We start from the raw sequence: 16,559 nt of genomic DNA, 5'->3' as shown, positions 1-16,559 counted from the left end.
ACCAAAATGGACCCGTGATCCTTTCTCTCAGGGGAGTGCCTGGATCCATCCGGCTATGTTGTGAAACCGAGTCTCAAAAAAGAACTCACATGAGGATGCTAAAAGCTGAGAGGAGTTTGATGTGTGATGTTTGAAAATACAATTCCAGAATCTAAAAGCCCCATTCCCTAATGGTGGAATTTCAGGTAATGCGACAGGCTAGGGAGAAAAAGGGAAGTGTCTAACATTGACTGAAAGCTTACTACCTTAAAGGTTGTTCAGATAGTCTTTTATTTATATTCTGCCCTATTCCAGAATAGACTTAGATGGCTCACTGTGCTAGGCTATCTTACTCACTTGGGTGTTCTTCCCAATTACCAATGGGACACTGAGACTGAGGGAGGTTGAGTGGCCTATAGAAGTCCACGGCATTAGTAAGAGGAAGAGTCAGACCTATCTGACTCCAAAGCTTCTGTCCATTTGTGACATTACATTGCTAGCACCTTCAACTCAAGAAGGGTAGGAAATCACCTGCTTTGGCAACATGAGGCTGCTGCCTTACTGCCTGAAAACAAGGGTTGCAATTCACGAGTCCTTAGAATCTCTCATCTCTCAAAGTCCTGAATAGTCTTATGTACACCATAAATAAATGCTCAAGATATGTTTATGGACTGAAATTAAATGATATGTTAAATACAATGGGGAAAACTGTTTGGGGGGAGGAATTCCTATCAATGGTTTGATTGTTATGTAAGTAGGTAACACCACACCTATTACAGTAGTCAATCCAACACTATTTTATATAATAGTTTATCAAATGGACATACCCAACATCCTTGGTCTAGCTGTCTGTTTATTCCAGGGTTGTCACACATGTGCCCAAATTATCGGGAATCATCTGATATCAGACATGCCAGTCGACGTGCGCCTGGTCGACTGGTTACTAACAGAGAAATGGAGAAGAGAGCCATCTGCCCTCTGGTCCTGAGAAACAGGTGGCTCCACAACAGAGTGATCAATTCTGATCTGCTACACAATCAGGTGGAGCCTCTTTTGTCAAAGGTTTGTAACTGTAAACTACCATTTCCAAATATAAGTGAGCCCAACTTGATTCTGGCCCCTTGTTCTTCACCCAATTAGGAGGATTCTGCTTATCTAAAATGGCTAAGTGGCAAATAAAAGGGGTGTATCCCTGAGTTACCTTTCTGGACATTGGTGACATTCTAAATATATAGTTAACACGTAACTGTCAACATTAAAATAGGCTATGCCTTAAAGAAATGCACTTGATTCAGCTGTCCCTATGAGTGCAATCAATCAACAGCTTTAGTGAAAACTCAAGTATCTCGAGCCAAGGTGAAAATATATATATATACATACTTCGGACTTTAATACATTCTTCAGTTTATTAACCTCCAAATTAGTGTCTTGAACCTTCTGTTTAATGTCACTAAGCTCATTATGAGTATCATTCAGTTTTTTAGACAGTGCCTATGAGAAAAAGACAGTTAGATCTGACTACAGAAAATTAAAAATTGCTCTATGTCAAAACCACAATAAAAATTTTTAAAAATATTTACAGTAAATATGATAAATAAAAATTAATATACCTAATATATAAAGCTCATATAAAGACAGTGAGAAAACACAAAAGTCCAAACAGTAAATGGGCAAAGAACCCAAACACAATTCACAGAAAGGAAGCATAAGTGGATAATACTTGAAAAAAGTTAAAATTTACTAGTAATCAACAATAGGGTAAGGAATGGGCGTTTCCATGTATTATTAGAGTAAATGTAAATTTGAGAAAAGCAAATCTGTGGTCTGCTACCTGGTGATGACATAAGAGACATTTTTAAAAGCTCATAAAAACAAGAAAGACAAATATGTTACTTTTTGTTAAAGGTGGGAGATGGATGCTTGGGTATTCACGATACCCATGTCCACTTAGAAGGTTTTTTGATTTAAAAAAGAAACCTCATAAGCGTTTGATTCAATTTGAAACTAAATCTATAAAATTTAATGAAAAAGAATGTTTATTAAGGCATTATTTGCTATGTGACAATATTTATTCACATTAGGTGAATGATGCAGTAAATAATAGTATCTACATAGTGGTAAAACCACACAGAATACTATGCATTCATGAGAAATGTTTGGAATAATTTTTAATAACAGAGAAAAATGTTAATGTATATTTGAAAAAAATCAGGATAAAACACTAAAAACAACTCAATTTGTTTAAAATCGTGGTATTGAGGAAGAAATTTTTTTTAAGGTTTCTGCTTTCCAAATCTTTTATGATACGGGTTTTTTCTTTTTTTTAACATCTTTACTGGAGTACAATTGCTTTACAATGGTGTGTTAGTTTCTGCTGTATAACAAAGTGAATCAGCTATACGTATACATATATCCCCATATCCCCTCCCTTTTGCATCTCCCTCCCACCCTCCCTATCCCACCCCTCTAGGTGGTCACAAAGCACCGAGCTGATCTCCCTGTGCTATGCGGGTGCTTCCCACTAGCTATCTATTTTACATTTGGTAGTGCATATATGTCAATGCTACTCTCTCACTTCGTCCCAGCTTACCCTTCCCCCTCCCTGTGTCCTCAAGTCCATTCTCTACATCTGCGTCTTTATTCCTGTCCTGCCCCTAGGTTCATCAGAACCTTTTTTTTTTAGATTCCATATATATGTGTTAGCATATGGTATTTGTTTTTCTCTTTCTGACTTACTTCACTCTGTATGACAGACTCTAGGTCCATCCACCTCACTACAAATAACTCAATTTTGTTTCTTTTTATGGCTGAGTAATATTCCATTGTATATATGTGCCACATCTTCTTTATCCATTCATCCGATGATGGACACTGAGGTTGCTTCCATGTCCTGGTTATTGTAAATAGAGCTGCAATGAACATTGCGGTACAGGACTCTTTTTGAATTATGGTTTTCTCAGGGTATGTGCCCAGTAGTGGGATTGCTGGGTCATATGGTAGTTCTATGTTTAGTTTTTTAAGGAACCTCCATGCTGTTCTCCATAGTGGCTGTATCAATTTGCATTCTCACCAACAGTGCAAGAGGGTTCCCTTTACTGCACACCCTCTCCAGCATTTATTGTTTGTAGATTTTTTGATGATGGTCATTCTGACTGGTGTGAGGTGATGCCTCATTGTAGTTTTGATTTGCATTTCTCTAATGATTAGTGATGTTGAGCATCCTTTCATGTGTTTGTTGGCAATATGATATGAGTTTTTAAACAACCTGCAGTCCACAGAGGGATCCATCTTCTACTCTTGGGCCCTCTGACCCAAACAAAGGAAAAAACTATTCTTGAACATTTGTATATTGTTATGATACTAATTTTCTTCTGATTATAAAAGATGTTTATGAAGGTGTAACAAACAACTATGATGTTATAGTAAGCTAATAACAGTTAAAAAATATTTATCTAGTGATTAGCTAGACACTCTACATTCTTGCTAGGCATATTCTCATCTACTCTCCATTTTTACAGTTGATAAACTGAGAGAAGTTAAATGATAGGATCACACAGCCAGGCAGGGGACTTGAACTCAAGTGGGTCTTAAACACTCCACTCTATTGTCTTCTCATGTAGAACAAAGCATGATATAAAGTGCCATGTGGTTTTATCCCAGCTACATTAAAAAGTTCATGTAAAAGACAGTATAAAAATTTTTTAAGTACATTGAAAATCAGTAAAAAATACATTAACAGTGGGTAACTCTGGGTGGTAAATATGAGAGTTTTTAATCTAATTTTCATAAATATAAGTTATATTTACCTTTAGCCTATTTGCTTTAGCTATAAATAGAGCACTATAGTAGATCCTATAAATTCACATCTCTTGTTTTTATTGCTATTAACTTTTAAAGGATAAACTTTCTTTTAAAATAGTTTAGACTTATAGAAGAGTTATTAAAATAGTATAGAGAGTGCCCATATACCCTACACTTAGCTTCCTCTATTATTAACATCTTATATTAGTATGGTAAATTTGTCACAATTCATGAACCAATATTGATACATTATTAACTAAAGTCCATATTTTATTCAGATTTCTTCCATTTTTACATAATGTCCCTTTTCTGTTCCAGGATCCCATTATTCATTAATTTTTGAACACAGTACTTTCACACCTCAGGCAACTTTTTAATAACTAACCAAGTTTTGCAACTTTATATCTGATTATATAAATTAAAATATTTAACAGTTAAAAAAATACAGACTTTTATGATGCAAACTGAACACATTGAGAGTGATAGCAAAGCAAGGGAAATTATGTGGACCAAAAATTTTACAGGGGAAAGAAAGTTTCCAAGTAGAATTTTTTAATGTTAAAATTAAAAGTGATATTGGTAATGAGAGTTCTGGATAAAGCTGAACTGTACTGGCTTAGAGAGGAAGTAATTAAGAGAGAAATTTTCCTAAAAAGAATCACAGTGCTAAAGAGGACCAAATAATGTATCACGGTCTGTATACTCATATTCAAACAGAATAACCGTCCATCAAATAAATCTACGCTTTTTTTAAAAATTTCGGAAGGTTATCTTCATTTGTTGGTTTATTCAAATATTTATCCTTCACTAAGGAAGTACTTCCTAAGGTTTAATACAAATCTATTATACTCCCGTTCCCTCTTTTCTCTGATATTTAATACTATATGTCTGAAAATTTCATTTAGAAATTATGTGGCATATTCTGTGTAATAAAGGTAAAAAATGGCTAGTTCCAAAGCCTGAGCTTTTCTACAAAATGAAATGAGGGCTATGCCTCAGAAAAAATACCTATTTTTCTTGGAGAAAAAGATTGTAGGAACAAGTATACCTGGTTTTCTTGTTTAGCTTTAGAAAACTTTTCTTGGAGATTGTCATTCTCATGAGCCAAGATATCCCTTTCCCTGGCAATTTGAGACAGTTCATCATTTGTTTCATCCAATTGCCGACGCATTCTGGAAATGTCTTGTTCACACATAATTAGGGCTTCAGTAGACTGTCTATTCCACAAATCAAATAGTACATAAGAAGAGACATTTTACCGGAACAGAATAACAAATTTTCACAAGACAGAAGATAGACAGTTAGCATGAAAACATTTGAAGAAGTTTTAAATACATTTAAATTTGTAGGAATAAACACTGCAGAGATAGTGCACTGAAGTTCCTCTGTGTTGCCAACATTTCACTATAAAAAAGGATGCCAAATATACACGGTAGTCAGTGATTTGTTAAGCATTTCAAAACTTCTGACGTTCAAGTATAAGAAAGCCTTCATCCTACCTCTAGCTGCTATGGCTTAGTCTCCTCTACAGGCTCCTCTTCCTCTGCCCGCTTAAAAATGAATGGTTCTCCGAGCTTAACCCTTAGCCTCCTGATTCTTCTCACGCTACCCCTTCTCTCAGACAATTCCTATTCATATCCGTGGCTCCCAACCCTGTCTACACCCAGACGACTCTGAAATGATCACCCCAGCCTCAGCCTCTCCCTTACACTCTAGACCCTTATATTTAACTGCTTACTACACAAACTTATAAGGACATCTCAAAGGCTTCAAAGAAAAATCTTTTCTCACGTAGGTTCATCATGTCCAGTATTCATCCCCAGCCAGAAACCTGGCACTTTTCTAGATTTTCTCCTTTACAAACACCACTCTCCTGTCCTCCAAACTCCCAACCCCAATTTATCATCACCTCTGCAGCCTAGCTGATCTTTCCGGCATAAAAATCTCAAAATTCTTTAATGATTTCTCATTGCCCACAGACTCATTTGTCTGTAACACAGGCCTCTGCCTGCCTACCTAGCCTCTCCTCCATTTCTCCCCTTACACTTTGGGTTCCAACACACTCACCTACTTGTCATTCAAGAGGCTCTTGGACATGATCTGTGGTTCTTTGTGGCTTTGTTATTCTTTCTACCTTGAATGCCTTCTCTTTCCTTTCCTTGGCAAACAGCATATCCTCCCTTTACTTCCCTAAACAGACTTAGGCCTCCTTTTAACATTAGAGAGTTATCATCTTACATATAACACTAAGCTCCTTGTTTCTTACTATCTTTGTGTAATACCTAACATAGTACTTTGCCCCCAATAAGTGCTCATATTTTTGTTGAATAAGAGACTTACCTTGATGCCTGTTCCATCTCAGCAATGATATTCTTCATGCCTGAAATGGTCTTTTCCTTGAAAAGTAATATAAGTATTAAATAAAAAATTATCTTAAACTGTTATTTCTGTTAAAACTGAATAAACTAAAAGAATTTCCCCTCCCTTTTGGATTTCCATTTGGTTTTAAACATTTATGTTCTATTTTTCTTTGCTACACTTTAAAACTAAAGCCTAATATACCAGTGTGAGTATATGTACTGGATAAAAACAATAGATTATGCTCATTTAAGCAAAGACTATACTTAGGTATATGATATGAGATCATTATATCAAATACCGTTAAAAGATGTTTTGTGCAGTTATCCACCAACACAAGAACCCCTTAAGCACCCTGTTTTTGGAAGAAAACCAATGGTTTGGCATTGTAGTGTTCTATACTGGGAATAGGACTGATTTACTTCCTCAATTCTTCATGTTATAAAACCCAGGAAAGTGAATCATGTAAAACTGAATTTAGTTATTAAGAATAATAACTTCGACCAAGTATAATACATATATGTCATCAACATCATCTTCAAAAAGCTGTTCCAATGGAATTACTTATAAAAGTATATGATTAATTTTAGGTGTGAGTTAATAAGGAGGTAAGCATTAGGCCTAGAGCAAAGGTATAAAAAAATAAATTGCTATTCTTCCTTTTCAAGGGTATGGTGAGGAAGTAGAATTAATGGAGTCAATCAAGACTGAAATGAGGGGGAATATCTTAATGCCATCAATACCATTACCACACCTCCTCCTTTAAAAACTCGCTGATCCTGAACTAGTAGTTACAGATACTTTACATAGGTTCTTAGCACTAACATTAGTCCTAAAAAAGTAGGAAAATTATTCTTTCACTAAATACCTAGATTTCACTTTGCCCTTTAAATTTTCAAATCCTTAGTAACCAAGTAGCAAGATGAAAAACTAAATCTGTATTTCCCAACTAGTGCTGTTCCTTTCATCAGAGAGACAGGTGTGTGTGTGAGTGTGTGTGTGTGTGTGTGTGTGTGATCTTCCTTTATTCACATGCTCCTCTCCAGGGTATTTTTAGCTCTGGTTTTCCATTCTGCTTTCTGGTAGAATGGTACAGATTCCACATCTGGCAGTAATGGGTATTGAAGTATGGTTAAAATATCCATTAGCAAAACTGTTAAACCCCTTTAAGAGGCACAAGCCAATGGGAGAAAAACTCAAAGAGAAAATACCACTTAAAATGGAATATTTACACATGCTTTTGAAATATAACTTAATACACTTCTAAATAAATTCTGAAAAGCTAATTGAACTTCTAGTGTTTCTGACAGAAGTTCCTTGGTTAAAATTTAAACATGGTTTATAAGCCTATTCCTTTATCAATAGAAATTCATCTTGAAAGACACTCTAAGAACACTGTAAAGTATCCAGGGCAACAAAATTACTGTATAGAATCCAAAAATATATCCTCTTAGCCTATTTTTCTCTTAATATGACCCAAATAGTACTATTTCTTAAATTGTTGAAATTTATGCCATCATTATCAGTTTGATATTCCTTGTACAACCTCAATACGTTTGTCCAACCAGTGACATAGATTCAAGTTAATTGTTAAAAATTCAACTTGGACAGGATGGTCATAAATCTACTCAGAAAAAAGAGACAAACTAAAATTTTACACAAATAATTCTGGCTTTTATGATTCAAAAATCTGTGAACTGGCTATTGAATTTTCTAACTTTAATTGGTAGCAAGTAGTAGAACATCTTTTAAAACTATGATTACCAGTAAAAATTCACCTTATTCACTATAATATAGACTTCTCCATAGTAATCTATTTCTGTAATCTCCAGATTAAACTATAAAACTACTGCTTTTCACTGAAAGGCATTATAAATTCAGCTCTGAAATATCACTCCAGAGAACATTTCCTCTTTTGAATGTCTAACACTGTTTTAAAAAGTTATTTTCCCTTCATAGGATGGATGCGTTTACATTCATAATCCTATACAAAACTCTTAATTTTGAAATGGACTTGCAACTCAATATTCTTTGTGAAGGAAAAGATAATATTGGTACAGTTAGTAGAATGGAAGAAATGTGAAATACAAGATATAACAGAGGGAACAGATATTCAGAAAGAATTGAGTAATTTGTTTCTAAATATTAATGTTTTTAAAGAAAATCATGTTTAACTATTCAAAAAGTGGTTTGAATATAATGAGAAACAAAATCCCACCCCCCAAAATACCACAAAATTTCAAAAACATTAAAAGGTGTTAACTATAAAGTAATGAGTCAGACTTTTCAACAAGTTAAAAGCCAAAATTTACTACCTCACGTATTTTGATAACTTCAATTGTGCTCATGATTCCCAAATCTATTAACTTCAATTTTCTCTCCAAACCTTAAAATCCAAGAGCCTATGAATATTTCACTACATGTCCCAAAGGCATGTCAATAATCTTCCTCTCTAAGCTTGTTCTGTGTCCTGTGTTTCCTACTTCACACATAGGAACTATTCATGTGGTTCCTAAGTCAGAAAGCGCATCTTGTCAGTCTTACTTCCTAAATAGAGTTGTCTATTTCTCTCATGGATACTGCCACTCTCCTAATACAGTTCTTATCATTTTACTCCTAACTAGGGTCCTTGTCACTACTCTCATTTCCCTACAATCCACCTTTTATGTAGATTAACAAGGGCTAGGATAATGTTTTAAAGATCTAATTGTAACATTTCATTTTCATTATTTCAATGTTCCTCTATATCCATGATGATGGAACCTAAACTCAACATCATGTGTAGTTCTGATTTCTTGCTTATCTATCCCATCTCATCTTTTACCACCGCCCCCCCCCTTCATCCCCCCATACTCACCTCTTTGCACTCTATTCTCTGGACATATTAAACTATCAAGAAATCTCATGAAATTCTCTTATGAAAGCCACTGGGCTTTCATATAATCTGCTCTACTTGTTTGGATCACCCTTTCTCTAAAAGGTGCTCTACCTGTCTGGATCACTCTTTCTCTCACTGTCCCCTTTCTCTAAATCTTTTCTTGGCTAATTCCTAGTCATCTTTCAGGGCAGTGCAGGCACCATCACTGTGTAGAAGGCTTCCTAGATCTTCTCCCTCCCCTAATCCAACCCCCAGGCTGAATCAGGTATGTTTCTGAGAAACTTCACTCATACATTGTGCATACGTCATTATGGTACTTAGCACATTCTATCATAACAGTCTCTTTCTTTATCTTTCTCTGAATTATACCATAGGCCTTTGGAAGGTATGCCCACTCAACCTCAGTTTCTAACATAATTCCTGGTACATGTCAATAAATGTTTGTTGAATGGATGGATGGATGGATAAATGAATGAATTAGTTCCCTTAGAGAGGGGAAAGACCTTATGCCAGTGATGCTGCCTTTGCTTAAGATATTTGTGGAAAACAGTTTAGGAATTGCCTTCAGAATCAGTTTATGAGCTAGAAAAGGGGGTCAATATTTCCCTGTCTTTTTGAGAACACCTTTTTGTTGTTGTTGTTGTTGTTTGAACAACAGAAATGTGGGATGAAGCTTATCATCTAACTTTATTCACCAGTTCCATGTGATCCACTCTCAAGGCTAAGGATGATGTAACAACGTGCCCCCAGTTCTGAATACAATTACAAAGGTGGTTTTAATGAAATACACATATTGCCTCCCAAGGTGGCTACCTGAGAACATAAGTTCTGCTGTGCTTTTAAAAAGCAATCAGTCTCACTGCTTTTTTTTTATTATGCTTTACATTTTGATATTTGAATTAGTTATTATTAGTGAATGTTGATCATAAATTGATGACAGAAAAATCTATTTAAAAATATTAGCTAGTGAATTTGAACACATATTTCCTAAGACTATCTTGAAATATTTCAAAATCAGATTTTAAAGTTTTAGCTCTCTAGGAAAAAATTGAGAAAATCCTATTATTTTATTCAGATTCTAGTTCAAACATTTCTTTTAAACCACGGTTGTCAGAACATACTTTCATTGCCAAACTCTCTCCAAGGGATGCAATATTCTCAGATTTTTTATCCAAACATGCTTGCAGGCATTCCTTTTCTTTAGCCAGATCATTGAGGGTTGCACCGAGAATGCTGATTTCTTCTCGCTGGGCAATACTTTGTCTTGTAAAATTATCTAAATGTGTAATCATAAAGGCATTGTTTTAATCAAGATAAATTTTTTTCCAGTTCAAGCAGAGTGAAATACTTTTCAAAGTTAATTCTCCTATATTATATTCAATGACTAAATATAAAGTACTGTATCCCAAATAAATAATGGCTTTTGCTGTTAGTGATTAAAAATGAAGGTTAATCATGAAATTCTAAATGACATAAATGTAAAAGCACAATGAACACATTTGAGTTAGAACAGCAAAGGATATATGTGGAATCTAGAAAAATGGTACAGATGAACCGGTTTGCAAGGAAGAAATAGAGACACAGATGTAAAGAACAAACATATGGACACCCAGGGGGGAAAGAGGTGCGAGGGGAGGTGGTGGGACGAAGTGGGAGATTGGGATTGACATATACACACTAATATGTATAAAATAGATAACTAATAAGAATCTGCTGTATAAAAAAATAAATAAATTTTAAAAAAACATAATGGAAAAGAATATGATAAAGAATGTATATATATATATGTATAACTGAATCACTTTGCTGTACAGCAGAAATTAACACATTGGAAATCAACTATACTTCAATAAAGTATATTTTTTAAAAAAAGAACAGCAAAGGAAAGTTCCTTATAACAAGTTCTCAAAGTAGAATGTGTGGTGGGGTAGGGGAGGGTGTGTGGATGAAGCACGTGGACTATCAATTTTCCCCCCTCTAATTTCACCTCCCTCTAGCTTAGAATCACTGTTGGATGTAAGCTGGTAACTAACAGATCTTAATAAAATATCCAATTAAGTCATCTTCAGAGTCAAATATCTTCTAGTATTTTGGTTTTTCTAAAGTAGTGTTATAAAAATTCCTAGAAAAAAAATCATCCCAGGAAGTCTGATTTGATTTGTAAGAACGCTGGCAAGCCAATGTCACTGTTGAAGGACTGAAAGATGGTGTAGAATAGTGGTTTCTAAATTGTGGTTTCTCAACCAGCACCATTGGCAGCACCTGGGAACTTGTAAGAAATACAAATTCTTAGGTCCCATCCTAGACCTACTGAATTAGAAATTCTGAGTGGGCAGACCAATTTATGTTTTAACAAGCATCCCTCCCAAGTGACTCTAACGCACAATAAAGTTTGAGAACCACTTTAGGAAATTGGTAAGGATACAAAAGCCCTGGCCGTATCCTACTTCGAGGAGCCTAGCTCAGTGAGCTTTAGCTCTCCAGGTAAAGACTGAAGTTTGAGAACCACTGGTATAGAGCTCGACCAAGGAAGCTCTGTGTGACTAGACCTCTGCTAGACCCCCGCCAAGGGCCACCCAGTGCAGCACTAAGAGACGTAATCCCATATGCCAAGAGGGTGATTTATATAATACATCACATCCCTTTCCCAGGCAAACCACATGTTTTGGATGTTCTGTTATCTGACTTCATTCCCATTGGCATAAAATAAACTCTAAAACAGCTAGTATCTCCTAGCTTAAAAAAATCCTCAACCCCACATCCCACTTAAGCTACCACCCCATTTTTCTACTACTCTTAATAGCCAAACTTCTTAAGACTTCTATTCTCTCCTGTCTCTACCTCCTCACTTCCCAATCATTCGTCAACCTACTCGATCTTCCACATCTAACACTATAATTCAAACTTTCTGGGGGGTCAGTGCTACCAAAACCTCCAATGTGCCAATCCAATCAATGTTTTTTCATTCTCATCTTATTTTGCTTCTTGAAAGTATCTGACAATTGACCATATCCTCCTTTTTAAAACATGTTGCTCTCTTGCTTCCCAAAATGACACTCACTTCTGGGTTTTCTTCCTGTGTCTTTGGCTTCTTCTTACTCAGTCCTGGATCCTCTTCTCCTCATTCTCTATATTTCCCCTAGGTGATTTCATGGTTTTAAAATATCATCTATATGCTGATGTGTCCCAAATGTATATCTTTAGCTTAGATTTCTCATCTGAGATACAAACTTATCTATTTTCCTGCTTACCCTACATTTTTACTTGAACTTAAAATATCCAGAAATGAGTTCTTCAATCTTCCCCTTTTATATATTCTTTTAATACTTCCTGTCTCAATAAAAAGCACCTCCACCCACCTAACTGCTTATGTCAGATATTTTTGAACTGCATAATAGCAAATCTTAAAAATATTTATTCAGTTTTAAAATGGGCTCTTTTATAGTCCTGACCAAAATTTTACTTTAAAGTTATAAGAAGATTAAGTTATGACCATATTTTCATAAAGATCACTGGTAAGAAACAATAATAGGAGACTTTATAAAAATAATTTTCTCTATAAACTCAAGTGATACTATAGATATAGCCAAATATATGTACACTTTCCACCAAAAATAGTATATATGTAATATATTTCATTACAACAGCTATGGGCATGACATATAATACAAAAACTTATAAATTCAAAATTGATCATCATAAATTTACAAAGTATTGCTGCTTTGTTTAGCTATTTCTTCATTGAAAAATATGAAGCTATGTCTAAGTATTTATGGTCCTAAATTTAAGTAAAAATTTTTATTATCAAAGAAAAATATATTTCCCATGATTTCTGACTAAAAAACTTTAATTTAAGGGCATATTTTTAAGTTTATCTATGTTATAACTGAAGAGAAGAAAACTTTTTTTTAAACCAGACTTTTAAAGAAAAGTAACATCAGGAAAAAAAAAAAAAACTCACCAATTTTTTCATCCAAGCACATAATTTTCTCCTGAGTAAGCTGTAGCTCATATTTTTTCTTAGCAAGGTGTCGTTGAGTATCAGAAAGATCTTTTTCTGTGTTTTCATATAAAAGTCTGTAAACATTTTAATAATAAAACTAATTCTGAAATTTTGTTTTATCAACTTTTTAGTGTATTTAAATCTAAAAACTTTTAAGAATACTAAAGTACATTTTTTTCTTCTTAGTATTTTCATTATAAAAACACATTATAGGAGGTTTGAAATACATAGGATAAAAAGGGATTCTCAATCCACCACTCCAACATAAGCAACTATTAGCATTTTGGTGTTCATTAGTTTGTATTTTTTTGGCTACACATATTTTAAAGTTACCATATTCTAAATTCAAAACTGAATCCTGATTTTTTTTCCACCTACACTTAATCTTTAATATTTTTTAATCTTATTATTCAGCCCTCCAAATTATCATTTTCTGGCTGAAAAACCTTATATGAGCAGTAACCATTTACTTAAGTACTCCCCTAATATCAGACATTTAGGTTCATTTCAGGTTTTCACTATTATAAATAAATCTGTAATGAATAGCATTTCATTGAGTCCACAAACATTTATTAAGTGTCTAGTATGTACCAGGCACTAGGTGTTGAGGAAGCTATGGTGAACTAGGTGGGCAGTGGCCCTGGTCTCATGGAGTTCACAGTCAATAAACAAATATTAATAAGTAAACAGACTATAATTTCTGGAAATATGGAAGCTAGATAATCTGAAAGTCCTCTCACCACAAAACACTTACACATACTAAATATGATGTAAGAAGCATCCTTTTAAATGTATAGCAAAACTTAGAAGGATTTGTAAGGGAAGTCCCCTGGAGCCAAATCAGAGCAATAAGACAATGAACTGATGTTATGTTGGATACAGTTGGGGTTTGCCTGTCTCTGTGGCCTAGAGTCTTGCCTTTTAACTCAGAAACAGAAGATGTGGCCACAGAGATGGCTGCAACACAAGTATTAGAACTAAAGTCCGGGAATTCCCTGCTGGTCCAGTGGTTAGGACTCTGTGTTCTCACTGCTGAGGGCCCAGGTTTGATCCCTGGTTGGGGAATTAAGATCCCACAAGCCATGTGGCATGGCCAAAACAGAAAAAAATAAAAAAGAATTAAGATCCTCTACCATAAGGCCACTAAGGGCTACACTATTTTTTTTTTCATATTATTTTACATGCTTGAAGACTTCTTTTTTTTTAAAGAGCTCCTGACTTATTTACTTACTTTATTATTTTTTTTGGCTGTGTTGGGTCTTCGTTTCTATGCGAGGGCTTTCTCTAGTTGTGGCAAGCGGGGGCCACTCTTCATCGCGGTGTGCAGGCCTCTCACTGTTACGGCCTCTCTTGTTGTGGAGCATGGGCTCCAGACGTGCAGGCTCAGTAGTTGTGGCTCACGGGCCTAGTTGCTCCGCGGCATGTGGGATCTTCCCAGACCAGGGCTCAAACCTGTGTCCCCTGCATTAGCAGGCAGATTCTCAACCACTGTGCCACCAGGGAAGCCCAAGGGCTACACTATTACTGGAGAGGATAGACTAGAAGAAATCAGCTTGCCAAACATTGCTAGGGCCAGGGTAATAAAAATAACTAAAAGTCTTCATTGGGAATTCTCAATCTCAAAATAAGAAATCAAAATAAAATCTGGTTCCAGGATGGTCATATAATCTAGAACACTCAGTGGAAATAAAAGTTCTCTGGAGGGACATGCCCTCAACTCAGGCACAAACTAAACCTCAGACACAGGTCTGTTGAAAATGAGCTCACAATTCAATCTTAAAAACACATTAAGAAACAACCCAAACTTAGTGGGAGTCAAAAAACACACAAACTAAATTAAATCCCAAAGAACTTCAGATTACAGCATTATTAAATAGCAATTTAAAAATAGTTTTAAATACTAAGACATAACATAAGTAATAGAATACACAATGAAAAGAAAAAAGAACCAGCAGATTTTTAAAAGAACCAAAGAGAACTGCAGGAAATTAAACTAAAGTCACTGAAATAAAACTTTTAGAAGGACAACATCAAATGACAAGTTTAAGAACAAAATAGACACAGCTAAAGAGACAATTAGTAAGATAGAAAGAAAAATTTTAAAAAGCCAGATCAGAGGAAATTACCTATAATAGAGCACAGAAAAAAAGATAGAAAAAATACAAAAGAAAGTTTAAGAGACATAAAGAATAGAATGAGAAGGTCCAATATTCACCTAATAAAAATTCCACGAGAGAATAAACATAATATTCAAAGAAACAATGGCTCATATAATACATGAAATCTTAAACTAAAGAAACATCAATGAAAAACATAAACAGCAACTTTGAGGGAATGTAAATCATGGGTAGAGCCAAAAAAAAATCTGTATCTATTAAGACAATTATAAATGGAGGAGGGTAAAAGTATTTAAAGGGACACAAGATTTCTACATTTAAACTGATAAAATGTGACACCAGTAGGCTGTGTTGAGTTATGTATGTATAATGTAATACCTAGAGCAACCAATGAAAACATCTACATAGAGATATTCAAAAGTATTAAAGATAGATCCAAATGGAATTCTTAAAAATGTTCAAGTAACCCACAGAAAGGTAGGAAAAAGAAAACAGAGATAAGAAAAACAAAGGGAAGAAACAAAAAAACAAATAAAACGGGAGACTTGAGCCCTAACATATAATAATTACATTAAATACATAAGGTCTACCTTATTTATGTTAGCTAAACACTAGAAACAATCAAAATGTCCCTCAGTAGATGAACGGTTAAATTGTGGTACATCCATACCATGGAATACAATGATAAAAGTACATAAAACTATACATACACATTGAACTAGTGACAATTTCTGCTTTTGATATTGTACTATAGTTATATAAAATGTAATAGCTGTGAGAAACTGGGTGAAGGAATCTCTCTGTATTTTTGCAACCTCCTTCCACCCTAAATTATTTTAAATTTAAGAAGTAAAACAAATTCTCAAATCCAAGCTGCACAGCTAAACTAAATAAATAAAAATCTCAGGGTGGGAATTAGGAATCACTACTATTTTTAAAGTTCCTTATTTGATTCCAATATGCAGCCAAGGTTGTTAAGGAGTGCCTCCTACTGCTGCTTCACCCAGGGGAGCAAAAGGTGAAAAAGTGACAAAGCAGATGTTATGTAAGACAAAATGTTATTGCAATTTTATGGTGTCTCTCCCATCTTAGTACTCTTCCATCCCCCATAGTGTGAACTCAATGAGGCTGTTTCCCCCAAAGCACTGTATGACATAATAACTTATATCTTGATGGAAAAATGTGCTCACAGACCAAAATGATAAGACATTTGAAAAGACAAGTCATTTCGAAAGAAACAAAATATACTGATTACAGAATCCAGCAATACCAGATATATTAGAAGAAATAGACCAAAATTTTTAATTAGACTAATAAACATATTAAAAGAAAGAGAAAGATATCAGCAATATGAAAAAAGAACCAAGGGGAGAAACAGATGTGACAAGTATGAGAAATGTAGTAGATGAAATTAAAAGAAAAA

The 16,559-nt window shown here is 34.7% G+C and overlaps 1 protein-coding gene and 1 long non-coding RNA gene across 13 annotated transcripts in view; one reads left to right on the top strand and one right to left on the bottom strand.

Annotated features, from left to right (window-relative positions):
- Positions 1–16,559, top strand: part of LOC309611586 — a 512,787-nt gene that overhangs the window by 306,508 nt on the left and 189,720 nt on the right. The gene's annotated exons all lie outside the window — the stretch shown is intronic.
- Positions 1–16,559, bottom strand: part of TSGA10 (testis specific 10) — a 112,762-nt gene that overhangs the window by 41,267 nt on the left and 54,936 nt on the right. For all 12 annotated transcript variants that reach the window (XM_082356155.1, XM_082356159.1, XM_082356154.1 and 9 more), the window contains 5 exons: positions 12,978–13,093; positions 10,138–10,292; positions 6,121–6,176; positions 4,829–4,997; positions 1,360–1,470 (listed from right to left, as the gene is read on the bottom strand). In XM_082356155.1, coding sequence (XP_082212281.1) covers positions 1,360–1,470; positions 4,829–4,997; positions 6,121–6,176; positions 10,138–10,292; positions 12,978–13,093 — 607 coding nt within the window. The remainder of the gene's footprint in view (positions 1–1,359; positions 1,471–4,828; positions 4,998–6,120; positions 6,177–10,137; positions 10,293–12,977; positions 13,094–16,559) is intronic.

The sequence above is a fragment of the Balaenoptera borealis genome (assembly GCF_965194805.1).
Source record: "Balaenoptera borealis genome assembly, chromosome: 15".
NCBI lineage: Eukaryota > Metazoa > Chordata > Mammalia > Artiodactyla > Balaenopteridae > Balaenoptera > Balaenoptera borealis.
Note: the sequence above shows the minus strand (reverse complement) of the source record. Positions and strands in the feature narration are given on the sequence as shown.